The sequence below is a fragment of the Aedes aegypti genome, chromosome 1, assembly GCF_002204515.2.
Source record: "Aedes aegypti strain LVP_AGWG chromosome 1, AaegL5.0 Primary Assembly, whole genome shotgun sequence".
Lineage (NCBI taxonomy): Eukaryota > Metazoa > Arthropoda > Insecta > Diptera > Culicidae > Aedes > Aedes aegypti.
Genome location: NC_035107.1, coordinates 150,885,285 through 150,905,311, shown reverse-complemented (window position 1 = coordinate 150,905,311; position 20,027 = coordinate 150,885,285). Strand labels below are relative to the sequence as shown.

The 20,027-nt window shown below is 39.2% G+C and overlaps 1 protein-coding gene across 1 annotated transcript; it reads right to left on the bottom strand.

Moving 5' to 3' along the window:
* Window positions 1-9,728: 9,728 nt before the first annotated feature.
* LOC5566654 (NADH dehydrogenase [ubiquinone] flavoprotein 2, mitochondrial) lies at window positions 9,729-18,966 on the bottom strand. Its single transcript, XM_001650969.2, has 4 exons — window positions 18,807-18,966; window positions 18,556-18,678; window positions 15,975-16,250; window positions 9,729-10,102 (listed from the first exon to the last, which is right to left on the bottom strand). The coding sequence occupies exons 1-4, from the start codon at window positions 18,837-18,839 to the stop codon at window positions 9,812-9,814; spliced, it is 723 nt and encodes a 240-aa protein (XP_001651019.1). The 5' UTR covers window positions 18,840-18,966; the 3' UTR covers window positions 9,729-9,811.
* Between the last annotated feature and the right edge of the window lie 1,061 nt (window positions 18,967-20,027).

The window sequence follows — 20,027 nt, the reverse complement described above, 5'->3', positions numbered from 1 at the left end:
CTCTTTTTGATACTCGAAGAAGTTCCGCACCATGAAGAACTTCTTCTGCTTCGTCGAGGTATCCGGGAAAATGTAGAGGCAAATCTGCGATTCCAGAGCTCGGCCGTCATGGTCCTGCATGAAGCGAGTGGCCTAACTGGGAGGTGGGACGTTTCGCATAATGGACATTTGGCATCAGAATTACATATATTCCTTCTTTGCAATGCTACCTGTTCTTTTATGAAAATGCTTTATGCGAAACGTCCATTATGCCAAACGTCCGTATGCGAAATGTCCTTATGCGAAATAGGTCACCCCCGCCTAACTGATCGGTTTGTTTGAGGATACCAACCTGTGCGCGAGGCACGCCAAGCGTGTCAGCATCATGCCGAAGGACATCATGCTGACTCGTATCCGTGGAGAATCGCTTAATTTGAATTGCAGCACAATTTCAAACAAAACGGCCCTTTTCAGGGTCACAACAATGCATTCGACGTAAAAGAGTTACAACCAGAGACATTTAATCTATTACTATCGATTGATTAATTAATTTATTTATTTATCAATTATAATTTTGGTTGATTAGTTTTCAACGGTGAGAAATGACAAACAAAGTTCTAGGTTCACGTTGCTCGGGTCGGGCGGCGGTAGCATTTCTGCAGTCTTCTCTGTGCGCGTATTTCGATTCGATCGACAATTTCTTACCACATCAAAACATCAACAAAACTGTTGCTGATTAGTTTTAGCCCTTTGTTTGACAAGTTGATGCTCTGATCGCTCTAGAATGCATTTACATGTAGGTAGTGGCGACGACAACGGCATTATTAAAAGTTAGTAAAGTTTGTAAGGATGGTTAAAGTATATCCCCAAGCCCGATTTCATCTTCTAAACTCGTAGGGGAATTCGGGGCATAATGGACACATCAAGCAAATGCTTACTTTAAGACCATACAATGAAATTATTTTCAAATTACTCCCGGCTAGTTTCCATGTTTGATATTAGTACGACGTGCTGCATTCATTCATGGTAATTAAAATAATATCATATGCCAGAAAAGTGAGATAGAAAATTAGGTCCAAAACAAGGCTAGTAAAAAGGTATCGGGGCAAAATGAACACTTGCATGAAATTTAATGATTCCAAAATATTTAATGTCTGTAAGTCGTTCCGATGTGTAAAAGGGCTCTCCCTCTATCAGAAGAGCTTAAAAAAACCTTTATGGGTTCGTTGTTTTGTTCAAAACTTAGATTCTCCCACCGCCTTGCTTATATGTCAATTTGAAGCAGAGAAAAACTTAAGGTCAAATTTCTAACGTCAATTGAAGCAAAACATAAACTTTTTTACCGTCAAACATTTCAAATTCAATACAGATTTCATGCAGTGTATGAACTTTTGATGAAGTATGCATAATCTCAGAGATTGAGGGGGTGCCAATTCGCCCCGGGTGTTCATTATGCCCCTAATCCCCCTACCAATTAACTCATACGGTTGAAATAATTAAATTTCTGTTAGATTCCCTTAGGAAATTGCCTACATTTAGGCGTTTTCATCGCAATTCTTGAAATTAACAATTCATTATTTCTTTAAATATTGCATCATTAAGAATTTAGGAGGATTCAGGGAGCTCATGTTCATTGTGTAGAGTCGTTTCAAAAAATAACAATAATCACACTGACAAGTGATCAATTTCACCTCGAAATGGGATTCCCCGATTTTTTATTTAAGGGATGATTTCTAGCACTAAAAACACAAATGTTAGAAAATTTTGGCACATGAGCCAAAAAGGCTGTCCGTCGTACTTGTTAACCTGGATTCAGTTGTTGGGCATTTTAAACATTATTGAAAACAGACAAGAAAAACCATTAAATGATCATTTTCACTCGAAATTACGGTACATGTAAACTTCTGAACATCAAAACCTTATAACAGCAAGAAAAATGTGCTTTGCTATTGAAAATAAGACGTGCCTCGATATTTACCAATTTTTCAATAGTTTAGTCATGGAAATCAACAGTTTTCGTTATTGGAGTAGATTCGTAGAAAGATTTCCAATCGATTGGTGCAAGAATCTTGAAAATCTATGCGGGCGTTAGTAAGTTATTAACAGTCAAAATCTAACCACTTTTCGTGACGCGAGCGATTTTTCGTTTTTCGAAATTGTACCCCAGTATGTTGCCGTAAGACGTTATCCAACGTCAAAATATTCCAACAGCTACTGGCGAAGTCATCAAGTTTGTCAAGATGGCTAACAACGACGAACAGCAGGCTTCCTTGTTGCCACGGTCCAGGAACGCAGCCGGAAATTACGACAATGGCGCAGCTGGTAGTAGCAGAACTAAGACGTCTCCCTCTCGGTAAGTATCTGAAATGAAGTCACAAGGATCTGTAGTCGAGGCAGTTTCCTTTGTGTTTAATGGGAGCTCTGGTAGTCGAGACAGAGTATTCAATACTAGAAGCATTAGTGCTCTGATAGTCGAGGCAGAGTAACAAAATATGCGCTTTTCTGTTTTGACAGGAAATCGAAAACAAAGGTTACGAGAAAGATGCTTCTGGAAGAATTGGCGGCCATCAAAACCGAGCTGGCCACCGCGAGACTCGAGAACGAGCAGTTGATTCATGGCTCGGGAGCGAAAGTTGTTGGAAGTGATGTGAACTTCAGACCCAGTGAATATCTGGATGATCGATCGACGTCATCGGGAAGCGGGTCTATGTTGACCACCATGAGCAACATGTCGCTTGGTGCCTTAAACATCCCTGAATGTAAACCATCAGATGGTGAGACAGATATAGACAAAAAGGCCTATGAACACTGGAAGGAAATCCTGAATGCATCCTTCAACCTGGTAAGAGCAGCTGATGAGTGTGCGAAGATGGATATATTCAGGATCAAGGCTGGCTCAAAATTACTGGAGGTGATGCAAGGAACCTCATTCACACCGAATATGCCAGATGATTATCCTACTCCAATGCTATCGCGCGGCTAGATTATTACTTTGGATCCAGAACCTACATTATCGGTCAACGGAGTAAATTGATGAATACAGTACAACAAAAAGACGAATCCAGTGTATCGTTTGTCAGGCGTGTTGCAGCTGCCGCAAAATTATGCGGCTACAAGAACGATGAGAAAATGGAAGCCGTAGTTCGTACTATTGTCAAGGGAACTTCCGACAGCCGTGTTCGAGTATTGGCACATCGAAACTGGGTTAACCAAGATGATATGAACAGCCTCATTGCACTGGTGCGTGATCGAGAAATGGAAATCTTCAATGAGCAGGAATATCAAAAGCTCAACCGACCAAGTTGCTCGCCGATAGCTGCAGTGATGGATCAAACAGAGTCACGAACACCAAGTCGTCGCGGTTTTGGATCCAGGTTCAGCAGCACCCAGCGAGGTCGAGGAACATTCCGGCGTGGACACGCACAATACCAAGGAACATCTCGGAGTGCTTGTTGGCGGTGTGCCAGCTTGTACCATGAACCATCGGCCTGCCCTAATATTGACAAGGTATGTCACAATTGCAAGCGTCGTGGGCACCTGGCCCGCTCTTGCGCAAGCGTACCAAAGTTTGCACCGGCGCAAAAGCGTTCGGCTATCGAACCAGGAGAGGACGAACCACGACCAAAAGTTGCAGCGATCAAACAAAATGGTGAAGAGAATTTCGAAAAGGTAGCAGACAATCTTGACACAGACAAACAGACGTCACACTCTCATCGATGTCCATCGACCACCTTTTTAACGGTCGATTCAAATATATGTTAGGTGGCCAATCCACCACCCGCAGCGCTCGCATCGTTTTTGTTCGTGTTTGACGTTTACGCACTACCGCCACCTGTTGGCCCATCGGCCAAACACAGTGATTTTAGCATTGGGCGTACATGTTCTCGCGACTATGATTTTGATCGCGATTTGTTCTAAGTGTTACGTCTGTTTGTCTGTGATCTTGATGTTGAATAAGCTCAGCTTGATTTCATAGCTATTTCATCTGATACGTGAATTGAATTTGAACCCTGTATTACTGAAGACCGAAATATTTAATTAATAAGTTGTTCCTCAAAAGCTGTTATTTCATTCTGAAAGAACTTCTTTGGTTTTCAGTTATTAGCAGTTGGTTTACAATTATTCGTTTTAGTCACCAGAAGAATCTTCCCGGATGAGAAAAGTGTGGATAAAAGTCAATGTCATATAGGCTGTTAGATGAGATAGCTAGGAATCAAATCTAAGTTGTAGCCAATATTCTGAAGGAGAGGTTGATTTCAGGTTCAACACGCATCTATAGACAATCTTCCGAACAAAGAGAGCTGTACTGAGCAGGTTATTTGTGCAATCTGCCGACGGAAGAAGATGCCTTTGTTGTTGGGCACGTAGCAGGAGTCCGTGTAATTTTTTTCATTGACTCGGGTGCCCAAGTAAATACCATCACCAGGAATACTTTCGATAAAATGCTTCGCGATGAATCAAGGATGAAGAAACTGGTTGATTTAAGTTACTCATCAGATAAAACGTTGCGTGCGTATGCTTCGCACGGCGAGATCAGCGTATTTGCAACTTTTTCAGCGAAACTCCATGTATCTAAGGATAGACCAGTGTATTTAGAGAAATTCTACGTCGTTAATGAAACAAGATCATTAATGAGCTTCGGTACAGCAGCTCGATACAGTCTCCTAGATGTGGGCTTCCGGGTTCCTGTTGGTGAATATGGGAACGTCTGGAAATGTGAATTCGCAATGGTGAACAGTATTCTGAGCAGTGTAGAGCAATTTCCTAAATTTAATGTACCACCGGTGCTGCTACATTACAACAAGGAAATGGCTCCGGCTAGAAATGTGTACACACACATACCACCAGGATTTAAAAATTTAGTACTTTTTTAGTGCTTTTGTTATCCGGGATCATACACGCAAAAAAATTGAGCGGTAAAAACTACAATTTTAGGGGGTTAACTTAAGCGCTCGCACCGGCAATTTTCAGCAGACCAGTAGGCGAATTCCGACGCGTATTTTCTTCGAAGAAAAGAAAATTTTCTTGCTGGTGAGTTATGGAAGAAAATTTCTTCTCTTCGAAGAAATTGTTCGCCGGAATTCACCTGCAGAAATGCGCTTGATTTTACCATGTCTGTAGTCGAAATCAGATTGTTGTAAATTATTTCTGTCAGATGTACCAGTAATGTGATGTGATGTACCGTAAACATATTAAATTGGTCTGAAATTCCATGGTAGTTTCAAGAATGGGCGTAGTCAACTAAAATAGTAATTTTTACCACAGAATTTTTTCCCGTGTAGAACCAGTAACAGATGCGATGGATCGCTCCTCCTGTTCGTCTTTGTTGGTGGTGCCAAAAGGTAAAGATGACGTTCGCTTGGTTGTAGAGGCCCAAACAAATGCATTCATTGAACTCCCTTCAAGATGCCAACCTTCGAAGAAATTCTGATGCAGTTGCACGGAGCAAAATGGTTTTCAATCATAGACCTCAAGAATGCATTTTTTCACGTGGAACTTGATGAACGCTGCCGCCATTTGACAATTTTTTTCTCTGGCGATGGATTATATAGGTGTCGACGACTTCCATTCGGCTTATGTAACGCATCGGATATATTCCAGGAAACGATGCAGTCTGTAATTCTCTCTGCAAACCTTAAGGAAGTGATGAAGCGATGAAGACCACAACGTTGCTGCCAAAGCCGGGTAAACCGCTTGGCGAATCTTCATCGTATAGGCCGATATGCTTGCTGGATACGTCCAGCAAACTGCTCGAGAGAGTAATCCTGAACAGGCTTACGAAGCATGCGGAGAACGAGAACGGGCTGTCGAATAGTCAGTTCGGACCACAACGTTGCTGCCAAAGCCGGGTAAACCGCTTGGCGAATCTTCATCGTATAGGCCGATATGCTTGCTGGATACGTCCAGCAAACTGCTCGAGAGAGTAATCCTGAACAGGCTTACGAAGCATGCGGAGAACGAGAACGGGCTGTCGAATAGTCAGTTCGGCTTCCGGAAAGGAAGGTTTACTGTGGATGCCATCCAAACTGTTGTGGAAACCATGGAGGCAGCTCAGAAGCAGAAAAGGAGAGGAAACCGTTATTGTGCGGTGATCACACTAGACGTGAAGAACGCTTTCAACTGCGCTAGCAGGAAAGCAATCGCCGCTTCCTTGCATAGCATGAGAATACTTGAGTACATCTGCCGGATTCTGAAGAGCTATTTTCAGAACCGATTACTGATATACGAAACAGACCAAGGAGTAAAAAGTATTCAAATTACGGCGGACGTTCCTCAGGGCTCTATTCTCGGCCCGACTCTGTGGAATATTATGTACGATGGTGTCTTGAAATTGAATCTTCCCAGGGGCGTAAAGATTGTTGGCTTTGCGGACTACGTGGTGCTATTGGTAGTCGGTGAATCAAGAGAGGAGGTAGAGGTACTCGCCACCGAGACGATCGAGACTGTAGAAGATTGGATGCGGGACAAAAAGCTGGCGATAGCTCACCACAAAACTGAAGTGGTTATGATCAGCAACCGTAATCATCGACTCGACGCGAAAAGTTAAGCATCTGGGGGTGATCGACTTAACTTCAACAAACATATTGACTATGTCTGTAGAAAAGCAGCGAAGGCGATAGGGGCTTTATCCCGGATCATGGCAAATGACTGCGATTAAAATTAGCAAGAAGCGGCTGCTAGCGAGCGTCACAACATCGATCATCAGATATGCAGGTCCAGCATGGGTGACTGCACTGAAGACAGAAAGGAATCGATCGCGTCTGAGCAGTACGTATAGGATTATGGCTATGCGGGTTTCAAGTTCGTACCGCACCATTTCATCGGAGGCAGTCTGTGTGATAGCAGGGATGATACCTATTAGCCTTCTTCTCGAGGAAGGCCGCAAGTGCTACACGGACCGCCACACAAGAGGAGTCCGAGAAAAAGAACGTGCTGACGCCATCACAAAATGGCAACACCAGTGGGATCAAGCTACGACTGGCAGATGGACACATCGTCTTATCCCAAGTCTGTCGATGTGGATAAGAAGACCACATGGTGAAGTAAATTTTCACCTGACGCAGTTTCTGTCTTGACATGGTTGTTTCAGACAATATCTGCACTGATTCGGTCACACAAGTTCGTCATCCTGTCCCGAATGCATCAACACGGAGGAAACTGCGGAACATATATTTTTTGCATGTCCGCAGTTCAGCCTGGAACGAGAGGAGATGAAAGCCATTCTTGGTGACGATGTAAACGTTGACAATGTCATCCAACGGATGTGCAATGACGCGGATAAATGGAATGCGGTGAACAGGATAGTAACGCAGATAATGTCGGCACTACAGCGGAAGTGGAGAGTAGAGCAGCGACATGAAGCGTAAAGATCAGTACTCGGCTTCGGGTCGTCGGAGCGCCAACGAACCGGAAGCCATCCTCCAACCGAAATCGTCGGACTGACTTCGGCACTTGAATGCCAGCCTGACGAAGAAAGAAGAAGAAAAAATTAGTGCGGTATGGCCTTGGGTCGTCGGGGCGCCGATGAACCGAAAGTTATCCCCAACCGGAATCGTCGGACCTACCTCGGCACCTGACAAGCCAGTCAACGAAGAATGAAGAGGAGCTTCGGGTATGTAGGGCACGAAAGACGAAAGACGAAAGAGAGCGAGAGGGAGTCAGCCTAAGAAAGCAATAAACAGAAGCGGAGAGCTTAAAGTATGGCGGTGTTAAAAAATTGAAGCTGTCTCCCGAAGTAATACCATGAGGTAGTTCCGGGGGACACATAGGCTTCTTTCCAAAAGCCGATTATATGTGGTGTGACTGAGTTTTTTCCCCTTTTTTCCTCTTTTACAACAACTCAAGCGAACCGGAGTAGTTATAGAAGACATACGAATGAGAACCACAGAGCCAAATCCCAATCGGCTGTCAGGATGGTGAATGTTTCTAGCTTTTGCTAGAAGTGCGAGAAATCTAAAAAAAGCGCATCAAAACAAAGGCGCCATTGTATAAGGGATTTAACATTGCACGCAAAAAAATTGTGCGGTAAAAACTACCATTTTAGGGGGTTAACTTAAGCGCTCGCACCGGCAATTTTCAACAGACCAGAAATGCGCTTGATTTTACCATGTCTGTTGTCAAAATCAGATTGTAGTAAATTATTTCTGTCAAATGTACCAGTAATGTGGTGGGATGTACCGTAAACATAGTAAATTGGTCAGAAATTCCATGGTAGTTTCAAGAATGGGCGTAGTCAGCTAAAATAGTATTTTTTACCACAGAATTTTTTCCCGTGTGTGACAGCATTGCAGTTCTGTCAAACACTGAGAGAGACTCGCGAAGACGAAAAATATCAACGTCATATGCAGCCCAGATTCCGCTGTCACAAAACGTCAAATGCAGCCCACCGCTTTTATGGCTGCAAAAGTGAAAGGTATTGTATTCACAATAAACTGTTATTAAAAACCTCAGTCGACGGAGCAGTTTTTTCCAAAGATGCAAACACAAGATTAGTTATTTGTAATGTCTGCTACGTTTGCTGGCATGAAATTTCACTCAAAAGGCTATTTATGATTCGATGTGATGCAAACGCAATCATTTTTTGCAGAGATGTTCATGTGAGAGTTTGAACGGCTTGCGCATAATTGGCATAAACACAAAGTGGAATAAGAAAAAACTCAGCAATCACAGAAAAAGAAGACCGTCTTCGCGAGTCTCGTCTCAGGTCAAACATACAAGGCTACGGTGGCGCTATCTATGCTTTCCATAGGGCTTATTCACAAATTTCATAACGCTGAAGGGGGTGGGTGGGTGTCCTTAACATGTTACAGCTCATACTAAATTTGTAAGATGTTCATACAAAAAGCGTTATGAGGGGGTGGGTGGGTATCAAAAATGGCCATTTTCGGCGTTATGAAATTTGTGAGTGAACCCATAGCGGCCGTTTTGGTTATTTTAATGATCCACTCATGAACATTCGCATACGCTCGTCATACACAGTTTGTTTTTGTTTTCTCAACGAAACTTGCACATACTTTCCAGACTAATCAAAACGCATATGGAAATATTACCCAATTTTTAATATTTATACCCAGATACTGGGTGTTTTTTTAGACAGAGTGCATATTGTTTTCCTCCAAGTTTCACAAACACTTCTACACCAGGGCACTTATACAATTAAGGGATGGTACACAAATTATGCCCCCCCCCTCGAAGCGAGACGTAATTTGTGCATGACCCCTAAGTGTGACAACCACTATTATTGTGTATTTCTTTTACTACTGGACAGCGAAGTGCGACCTCATAAGTGCGAAAGTGTCAATAAAAGTGCGGGGTCGCATTGAATCTTGTTGGTGTCTTCAGAGAACTTATTCTTTGATTTACGAAGAATAAGTCCCCCGAAGACACCTACCCGATTTGATTCAATTGCGCACTTTGATTAGCGTTCCCGCACTTGTAAAAACTTCTGCGATAGCCCAGTGGTGAAAGAAATGCGCAATACTTTTCTCGGCCTGGGATCAGACTAATTTATGCGATTGACTCATCCACCGCTGTACTAAATTCACTCGGTCCAATAATTTTGACACTAGAGCGGGACCAGAATACGTGTACGGAAGCATGTCCCGCTCAAGTGTCACAATTCTTGGACCAAGTGAATTTAGTAAATCGGTGGATAAGTCAATAGAAAGAAAATAGGTGGCAACGTTTTTCATGAGACTTGACCGTAGGAGCTAAAAACGTTATGCATAAAATATGAGGCCTTCGTTTTGAAAAAAAAAACGTGTCTTTTATTGTTTAAATTTATAATGTACAGGCATGTTTTGAAACTAACGAACAATATGCAATTGAATAACTAAAAGCCTGTTTGCATTCCGAATCCTGGACCTTTTGGTTCTTCGGTCAACGATGTTAAACCGCCTGTAGGTTCCGAAGCGAATCGTCCGTTCCTTGGCCCTGGTCTTGGAACCTTACCTTGCTTTAAATCACTCAAAATTTCTATAGTATCCTTTGCTGTCAAATCTTCGTAATAATCGTCATTGACTGCGATCATTGGGGCATTCACACACGCGCCCAAACATTCTACTTCTGATATGGTGAATTTTCCGTCCTTTGTTGTTTCACCTGCTCCAATGCCTAGTTTTTCCTGCAATAACATATTATTACTTTATTAGAAAATAACGAACAACTAAGAAAATATACATGATTAGGGCTCATACGCAAATTTCATAGCGCTTGAGGGGTCAGTAAGTTGTTACAGGTCATACATAAAATGTAAGTAGGGTGTCACAGAAAGTATAAGCACGACTTCACCATACTGCCATTTCAAGAATAGTGAAGATAAAAATATGATTTTTACACATTTGATTACTGTGCCCAACAAAAGTAAATTGCAATTTTTTAATGAATAATTTAGTTATTAATGTGTTGATTACATAACATTTCTTTGAAGCATCTCTTATCAGTCTTGCACAAACCGCGTTATTTTTGAGCGACTTTGTTTTACAAAATTTGTTCTATGTCAGATAGTGCGAATAATAAAAATCTGAAAAAATATATTTATCAGCGAAGATAGGTATAATAATTGATCGGACTATCACTTATTAATATTGAATATTTTTTCAAGTGTTCTCTAACAAAGCCAAATTAAATTTCAAACAAAATTTTATGTGAAACATTCTTAATATATTGCACTTAACCCTTTCTTTCCCACGAGGTTTTTCGTAGTTTAAAAATAGAAAATGTGATATCTGGATAAATCACCAGAACAAAAGATGTAAAGTTTTACTCGAAAATATGAATAGAAACGAAAACAATATTTTTTTGTGGTGGATCACCTGTGATCCATTGGGAAGATGACTGCAACTAGGGTAAGAAAGAAGTATCAATATTTTTCTATTTAATTGTTTTTACTCATACAATTTATTTGAACAGTGTTTTCGGCACACCTCTCGTCAATTCTGGAATAAAATAAAAAGCTGGGATATAGTTTTTGTCTTTTTTGAGACACAAGCAAACATCACACTTTATGCATTTAAATGAACTGAATAATTATTAATACTTGCACAGAACGGTATTCAACGGGCCAATGTTCTACTTCGTCATACCGTGCTTATAGCTACTGCTGAGTATTTTGGTTTGTTGATCGCCCACAGCGTCTTACAATTTTCTTTCCAAATTAAAATAACTTTCCAAGACATGACGCAGTGATCCACCTAATTTTCCGCAAAATCAATAGTTTTGCGTAAAGAATATTCTTAAAACTCAACTGAATCTAGGAAAAGTTATTCAATTTAGCTTGTTTTTATTTTTGTTTGGTGAAAATCATCTTTATATTTCTAAATATAGAAGTTTGAAAATCCACTTTATTTAAATTGGAAAAAATGCTGACTTTACTTCGGTTATTATGCTTTAACAGTTCAGTCGTCGCGCTGTTGTATTTTGTACAACACTGGTGAAAAAAGTTCTCTTTTCGCTCACAACAGCAGCGTGGTGGTTCTAACGGTGGCGAACCGCGCGACGACCGGAAGGTTAACTAAAAATCCAAGCGATTATTTTTTATGAAACTTTGTACATTATTTCATGAAACATATGTGAACATGTGGTGTAAAAATGGATATGATCTAACTTGTACAGTTTATATACGACATACGCAAAGTGGTGGATCACCTGTGCTACCATGGGAAGGAAAGGGTTAAGCTCACCACGGCAAAAGATTTTGATAAAAACATATTTTACTAGTTATTTTTCAACAAAAACAAAATGTAGGGTCTGACCAGATAAGAATTGACTTTCTGAAGTCAAAGTTTTCAATGTAAACGATTATTAAATCAAACTAATTTATCACAGATGCTGGTTGAAATAGCCTATAGAAAAATACAAAAATATAAAAATATTTGAATGTTTGGAGAAGTACTAAGATTTTCATTATCAAAGTCTTGCCCATATTTTCTGGGACACCCTATAATATTCATACAAACATAATTACGAGGGGGTGAGTGGGCGTCCAAAACGGCGATTTCACGAGTTATGAAATTTATGAACAAACCCTTAGAAGATAGTGGAAAGCGATATAAAGTCATGCGCAAGGAGTTTCTTTAACTACGCTAAAACAAACTTGAAATTAACAACCTCCCATTAAAATTGCAACGTGACGATACAAACGCTAGCAAACCGGAAGAAATCTGCCATCTTTTTGCAACCTTTTTCCAGGAAATTTACACGTCATTTCCAAGAGGATCGGGACCTATTTTTTTAATTCTTCCCACATTAATGTATGCCAGTTTACAAGACATTTTTTGTAGAGCTTGAAAGGCTTAAATGCAACGAATAGGATCTGATGGAGTCCCTCCAGTCAGAGCCCGGGGCCAGAAATTTGTGGGGGCCTTTTTTAGATATCTGTTCTTAGTGCTGTAGAATGGGCTGAAAGATAGTTCCCCGAGAAACTTTTCTGATCAAAGTGCTTTTATTACCACAAATCAGTTTGAAACTGAATTAAAACTTCATAGATGTTATTTGGATTCAGAAGATAAACAAGACTTTTTTATATTATTGAGTCATAAAATTTCAAAACATGGAATGCTGTTTGATTTTAAGGTCATGCATATATTTTAAATTATAGTAGGGTAAATTTCCAATTATTGCACGGTTAAGGAAGCTGCGTCAGTAATTTGGCTTTCAGATATGTCAGAATCCCTTAAACTTAAACTGAATTTCACTCAAAACTAGAAAATATATTCGGTAATCAGATTTCCCATAATTTTTGTTGCTTTTAAATTTATTTGATTGACTTTTTTCCACGTTCACAAACACTTGTCAAAACCCCATTGTTGCACACTTCGAAAACATCTGCATCCTACTACAGTCGAATTTCGTTCGTTGCACTATCTTTAAGTAGGCTTTGTTTTAATTGGGCTCCCGTTAGTTGGGTTCTAGCCCACCTAAAACGAAGGCAAACGTCATTTTCTGACATAAGACGCAATTTATCAATATTGGTATCTATGTTTTTCTTTCGTTCTATGTTATTTGACAGTTCGAAACTCAGCCCGATTAGTGAAAGTCTTTCACTAAGTGGGCTACAGGCTTAGTGCAACGAATGAAAGTTGACTGTATTGCATACTTTACGCCCAATTATTGCACACATCTTTAATTTGGCTTTTTACGTGAATTTGATTCACTAGAGTAATTGATACCTACAACATTCCAAACAAGACCTCTTGAGCCCTTTTCAAATGTTTGTCCAGAATCTTCCGGGAAAACATCGCTGGTCCGAAGTTACAGTTGATGATTTGTTCTAAGTGTGTAATACCGTGTATTTGGGAATGATGTGGATTTTTAATATTATTTTATTTATTTTTCTAAATGATTGTCACAAACGTTACCATACAAAGTAGTCTTTAGAGATGGTACACAAATTATGTTACGCAAAATTTCAACTTTTTTGACCCCCCCCCCTTTCGTCATGTTTTTTGTATGAGTCCTCAGAAATTTTTGTAAGGCTTTTTACGCTTAGCTTGATTACCTCCCCTCCCTTCGGTGCATGACGTAATTTGTGCATAATCCCTTAGAAATCAATGACAAAATTGAATTAAAGTTGCACACACACAAACAATAATAATGTTAGAATACAATCACATAATGCCAACACACGGTATTAGGGCACAGTTGCTGCTGAGTTCCAAATACCGTGTTTCAGCTATAGCTGAGTAAAATATGATTATATGGCTGAGTAAAATATATATTTAATTTCCTGAATCAATCATATAATCCTCAAGACATTCTTTTTAATGTATTCAAATCCTCCGAGCAGAATCTCAAGAGAGAAACAAAAAATGTATATTGCGGTAACTTGTACCTTTTAATTCCGCCCTAATTGCTTATCTTTGACAGATACTCGTATTTCGACTCGGTGTCAGTTACCCGTATCCACTATGTCAGTTACTCGTCTCCACAGTGGATCAAAAGTTATGATGGATTAGTAAAATTTGTCAGAATTATATATATAAAATCGTTTTACAGCCTTAATTGAAAACTCGTTTATAGCCCTAATTGACAAAATAATAGGCTTTTCATGATAAAGGACAAATTGTGAATATTTCAAGTATTCTTACAGTTTTTATTTTGATGGCTATTTGAAGCATACTCCAGCAGATCATAATAACACTAGACTTTAAAACACTGTTCTTGAATTCAAATCCGGGGTGGCTGTTCAAATCGTAATATTAACTAGAAAAATAAAATAACCTTTAAAGCTGTGTAATATTAAGCTTAAAATTGTAACAAAACGGTCTGACGACAGGGAATGAATAAATAAATGTTCTAGCTATCAAGTCTGTTCGTCTGTGTATTGCTGTGTGCGTTTAAAATGCAAATATCAAATGCGGGAACACCAAACGCGGCAAGATTTTTCCGATTTTTCACAAGGAATGCACCTCAAAGGCATACAGCAATTTAGCCAGTGGTACAATTTGTCAAGAAAATGATTGAAGATAAATACCAGTATGAAACTTATTTCAAGATGATTAAACCATGGTACGAATACCACTTGTGTCTTTCCTTTTCTTTCTAGCATTATATCCCATCTGGGGCAGAGCCTACTTCTCAGCTTAGTGTTTTTATGAGCACTTCCATAGTTATTAAGTGAGAGCTTTCTTTGCCAATAGAGTCCTGAAGCCCTGTCCCAAATTTAGTACCAAACGCTTAGGTTCAAACCTGAAACACATGTTTGCTCAATTTTTGAATGCTTTTCGTCGGTTTACCGCCAAAAAAACATGTTTTTCTAATTTTTGAGATTTTGTCACATCCCCTGGTATCAACTCAAATTATGGGTGTATTTTGCTTGCTGTGTGCCCTCCGAAATGTCAGATAGGAACAGGCCATAGACAACTATATATCAATACACAGTGTTCTTCGTAGCCAGGATATCCCAGGCGATAAGTGAATATGCATGCTATAAAAAGTTTGACTTTTACTGTGCGCCCTGTTTTCAAGTTACTCGTGAGAGAAAGCGAGACAGCACCAACACGGCGTTTGCTTTGTTAAATGTTTGTTATGGTTTGATTACCAATAAGCCATTTTACGAGACGTTTCGGAACAGCTGATCGCCGCAACGATGTCAATTGACAGGAGACCTGGGATTAAATCCATCGTGATTTTTAACAACGCCTCATCTTACCAAACGGTGACATGAAGAAAATGACAAAATAGAGATCCAAAAATATTCGTTACTGCAACATTACACCTAGTTTTTGTATCAGCTACCTCTCTTTACCCATATTGCACATAAAAAGTTCTCAGGTCTCCTGTCATTTGACCTGCTTCGTAAAATGGCTCATTGTTGATCTCGTTAAATCAGTCAATAATGTGCCAAAAACTTGAAATGAGGGTTTTGGAAGGAGAGCAAACATTTAAAGACATCCTGCACGTCTTCAAGCATGCATTCGGTTATTTTATTGCGATGCTTGTTCGATTACAGATTATAAACATTAAACAAAACTTCGTGCTTGATGATTACACTCTCGATTCAATTTACTAGAAAATTGGTAAACACATCAAGATAATGACTACGTTAGAAGTCATCCCTTGCCATGGGCCTGGATAGGAACAACCCGTGTTGAAACGTTGAGTCCCTATTGCGTTTTTGTCGACTAAGTAAACGCCAATCATGAAAATTTGCCAAAGTAGTGGCAAAAACACGCTTTAACGTGTTATTTAATAAAAACAAGTTTTTATCAAAAATTTTAGAACCCTATTGACCATTGTTGCATTCGTATATCGTGGGGCAAGCTCTAAGATACTCTATGCCCAGGAAACTCGAGAAAATTTCCAACACGAAAAAAACCTATTCCAACCTACGACCCTTAGTTTGATCTTGCTGAATAGCTACGCGTTTACCGCTACGTCTTTGTGAACCCCAGGTGTTATAAGCTTTTGAGGGACAATCACATTTACCCATTTGACCTACTACTTTGTGCTTTATAGAAATTATTTCCTATATGTAATACGTGTATTTTACTTACCTTACAAGCAGTCATTATTTCATCAGATCCACGCAACCAGCACGGAGTTGTAGTGCATACCTGCACATGATAGGTTCCTGTAGGTTTTCGCATAAACATGGTGTAAAATGTTGCTACTTCGTAAACTCTCATGTTCGGAAGGCCTAAAATATCCGCCACTCTATGCATAGCCGAGATGGGCAACCAACCATGTTGGCGTTGTGCCAAATCCAACAGCGGAATCATGGCTCCACGCTTATGACCTTCCGGATAAATGTTGAGAATGGCATTAACCCTCTGAAAAGAAAAAATGAAATAGTTGATCATTTGCGTTTTATAGGAATATTCTTCAATAAGGGATGGTACACAAATAACGTCACGCTAAATTTCAACTTTTTTTTGACCACCTAACCTCAAAACGAGATAGTGAGCTAAACGGTATCGCTAAACGGGTCATGGGACTAGCTACGATTGATCTGCGAGTATGCCCTACTAGAGGATCGGCCGCATGCCGTATAACGTCTCACGGAATCCACAGGGGGAGCTGCTGGCTGTTTGAAGCATGTACAATCCTCGAAGTCGGACCACTTGCACTGCTCGAGATGATGAGCTAGAACCTCGTCTCACCCGTAGGTACGGGCATCGAGAGGTATATGCTACACTCAAAATAATCCAAACGTCAAGGCTGCGTGAAAGATCACGTAGACCCTTATGGCGTTTTCAGTTTTAAACCTGGGTTCAGAGCTGACCCGACTCGCAATAAACGAACGAGAACGGATCCAGGTTCGAGTCAAATCGAATGTGTCATACCTACATTCGAACGGTCAGCCACACAGTTTCATGAAATTTCGCTTCTCTGAGTGCAAAATCGCAAAATAAAGTCTCAATATTAATGCAATAAATATTGCCGAATGCTTTCGTAAACATCTCCTGCTATTACAATGTTGCTTTAATCGTTAGTTTTGATAATTATAAAAATGTAAACAATAATTTTTATTATTATTATTATTATTACTATTGATTGACAACCCAAGCCAAAATGGAAAAAGTGAGTATGCAGGAATCTACTTGAGAATGTCCTTGAAGTAGCCATGCTGCACAGGACGTGCACAAATCTTATTGACATTGCATTTTTTCAATAATTGTATTAGATACACATGGTACATATGGAAAATCCTTATTATTTTTACTATTGATTGACAACCCAAGCCAAAATGGAAAAAGTGAGTATGCAGGAATCTACTTGAGAATGTCCTTGAAGTAGCCATGCTGCACAGGACGAGCGCAAATCTCATTGACATTGCATTTTTTCAATAATAGTATTAGATACACATGGTACATATGGAAAATCCTTATTATTATTACTATTGATTGACAACCCAAGCCAAAATGGAAAAAGTGAGTATGCAGGAATCTACTTGAGAATGTCCTTGATGTAGCCATGCTGCACAGGACGTGCGCAAATCTCATTGACATTGCATTTTTTCAATAATAGTATTAGATACACACGGTACATATGGAAAATCCTTATTATTTTTACTATTGATTGACAACCCAAGCCAAAATGGAAAAAGTGAGTATGCAGGAATCTACTTGAGAATGTCCTTGAAGTAGCCATGCTGCACAGGACGTGCGCAAATCTCATTGACATTGCATTTTTTCAATAATTGTATTAGATACACATGGTACATATGGAAAATCCTTATTATTTTTACTATTGATTGACAACCCAAGCCAAAATGGAAAAAGTGAGTATGCAGGAATCTACTTGAGAATGTCCTTGAAGCAGCCATGCTGCACAGGACGAGCGCAAATATCTTTGACATTGCATTTTTTTTCAATAGTTGTATTAGGTACACGAGGTACATATGGAAAATCCTTATTATTTTTACTATTGATTGACAACCCAAGCCAAAATGGAAAAAGTGAGTATGCAGGAATCTACTTGAGAATGTCCTTGATGTAGCCATGCTGCAAGGACGTGCGCAAATCTCATTGACATTGCATTTTTTCAATAATTTTATTAGATACACACGGTACGGCAAAAATTCTGTTATTCGATTTATCTATTTAAAATAATTTTTTATGTTTAATTTATCTAGACTATTAATCAAACACCCAAGCCTGACTTGAAGAATATGAGATTGCAAGAATCTTTGCGAAATATGGTTCGAACTTGCATGCAAAAAGCGGAAAGCATCTTCTCTACTGAGAGCCCCCATCTCTTGCTACTGCCAGTTTGCTCGTGCGGTCTGATTGCTCGTTCATTTAACTTGGCTGTATATCAATACACAGTGATCTTCGTAGCCAGGATGTCCCGGGCGATAAGTGAATATGAATGCTGCAGAATCTCGACTCATCTTGAATGAAGCATACAAATTTCGTATTGGTTTCTCACAACCATTAATACCGGCACCTTAGTACGTTTTCACTGATCAAAACTTATTATGACAAGAACTAGCTCACCATCCTAAATCTAGTAAAATCAAATCAACCTACCCTAACAAATTAAAAATTACAATATTACAAATTAGCATGCAATTTTGATGTTTGTATTTTTTTAGTCGATTTGTTCATGTAACTACAATTGTAATACACTTGCCTTTTTGTTTTCCTCGGTAAACTCAAACGGGATGCTGGGATTATCTTCGGCCGTATCTCGGTGCACAAAGAGATTATCGCTACATCTTGCCGCTGAACTGCTGATTCCTCGGAGGAGTCTCACCTGAGGGTAATCAATATGACATTCGTCTTATATAACTTATTTAAAATGACGATTATTGCAAGTTCGGTTGATATTACATTGCGTATTTCACTGAAAATGTTTAGCAAAAACAAAAAAATATAACATACCTTTGGAATTATTTTAAAGGAGTTTGTCAGCATTTTGAGGAACTATTCACAACACGCAAATTATCAAGAAAATTTGCCAGACAAATAATGAGAGGCAAATCGGGCAAATCCGAGATTTGAAAACGTCAAAGCAGTCGTTTCTTTTCAAAGGATAGGCCTTTTCATGTGACAGATCCGTCTATGCATTTGTTTACATCGGTGGAGGACCGGTGCTAACACGGGTCTGTCATTTTCATAGAAGAACTGTCAAAGTGCTTCCCGATGAGCTGATTTGAGACGTCATGTGAATAGGCCTATATACATATTTACTACACGGTGGTTTGCGAGTACCCTTTAATGAGTAAAAAATACTCATTTTCAAATAGCAGAGAGATCTGTCATAAAAAGGGTAAATTCAAAATTCCAAAACGGGTAAATAAACACCCATTATTATAAAGCCGCTCCAGATTAAAAATGGGTGTTTTTAAACCCATTTATGGGTGAAAAAACAGTTGGCAGTCTTTTCATAGCATGAAGCTGGTGTTGTTCGGTGAAAATTTATTTTGTTTAAATTGTTTTGGTTTAATTTCTAGTATTTTTTTTTGTATACAACATTCAAAGAAGTGGTAAGTTCTGTAGCATTGTCGACATGAATTTGTATTGATTGCAAAACATTTTTATTTCAGATTTATCTATTGTTCCTGCAGTCCGCAGCTATATCTGGTTCCAGCAAATATCGGCATAGAGGAGCGACAGTTAATGCAGAAACAAAATCAATTAATTATTAAATTGAAAAAGTATGTAAAAAATAAAATTACTACATTAAAAACTATTGTTTTTGATCGTTTCATTTCAAAGATTCCGATTTTGATTTCGGTTAAAATTATTTACTTTCAGAGTAAATTTTTACCCTTTTTTAGCACAAAAAGGGTAAATTTTTACCCTTTTTGTGCCGCGAGCGAGATTTACAAAAAGGGTAAAAAAATACCCAGCCATTGACAGAAACCACTTTTACCCTTTAAAGAGTAAACCGTGTTTACTCTTTAAATGTGGAGAGGCACTTCTAGCGGAAATGGGTGAATTTTTACCCATTAAAGGGTATTCGCAAACGATATGAGCACACGTAGACTAGCATACGCTCGTCATATACAGTTTGTTTTTGTTTTCCTCAAAGAAACTTGCACACGCTTTCCAGACTCATCAAAATTAGTATGGAAATATTACCCAATTTGCAAAAATTAT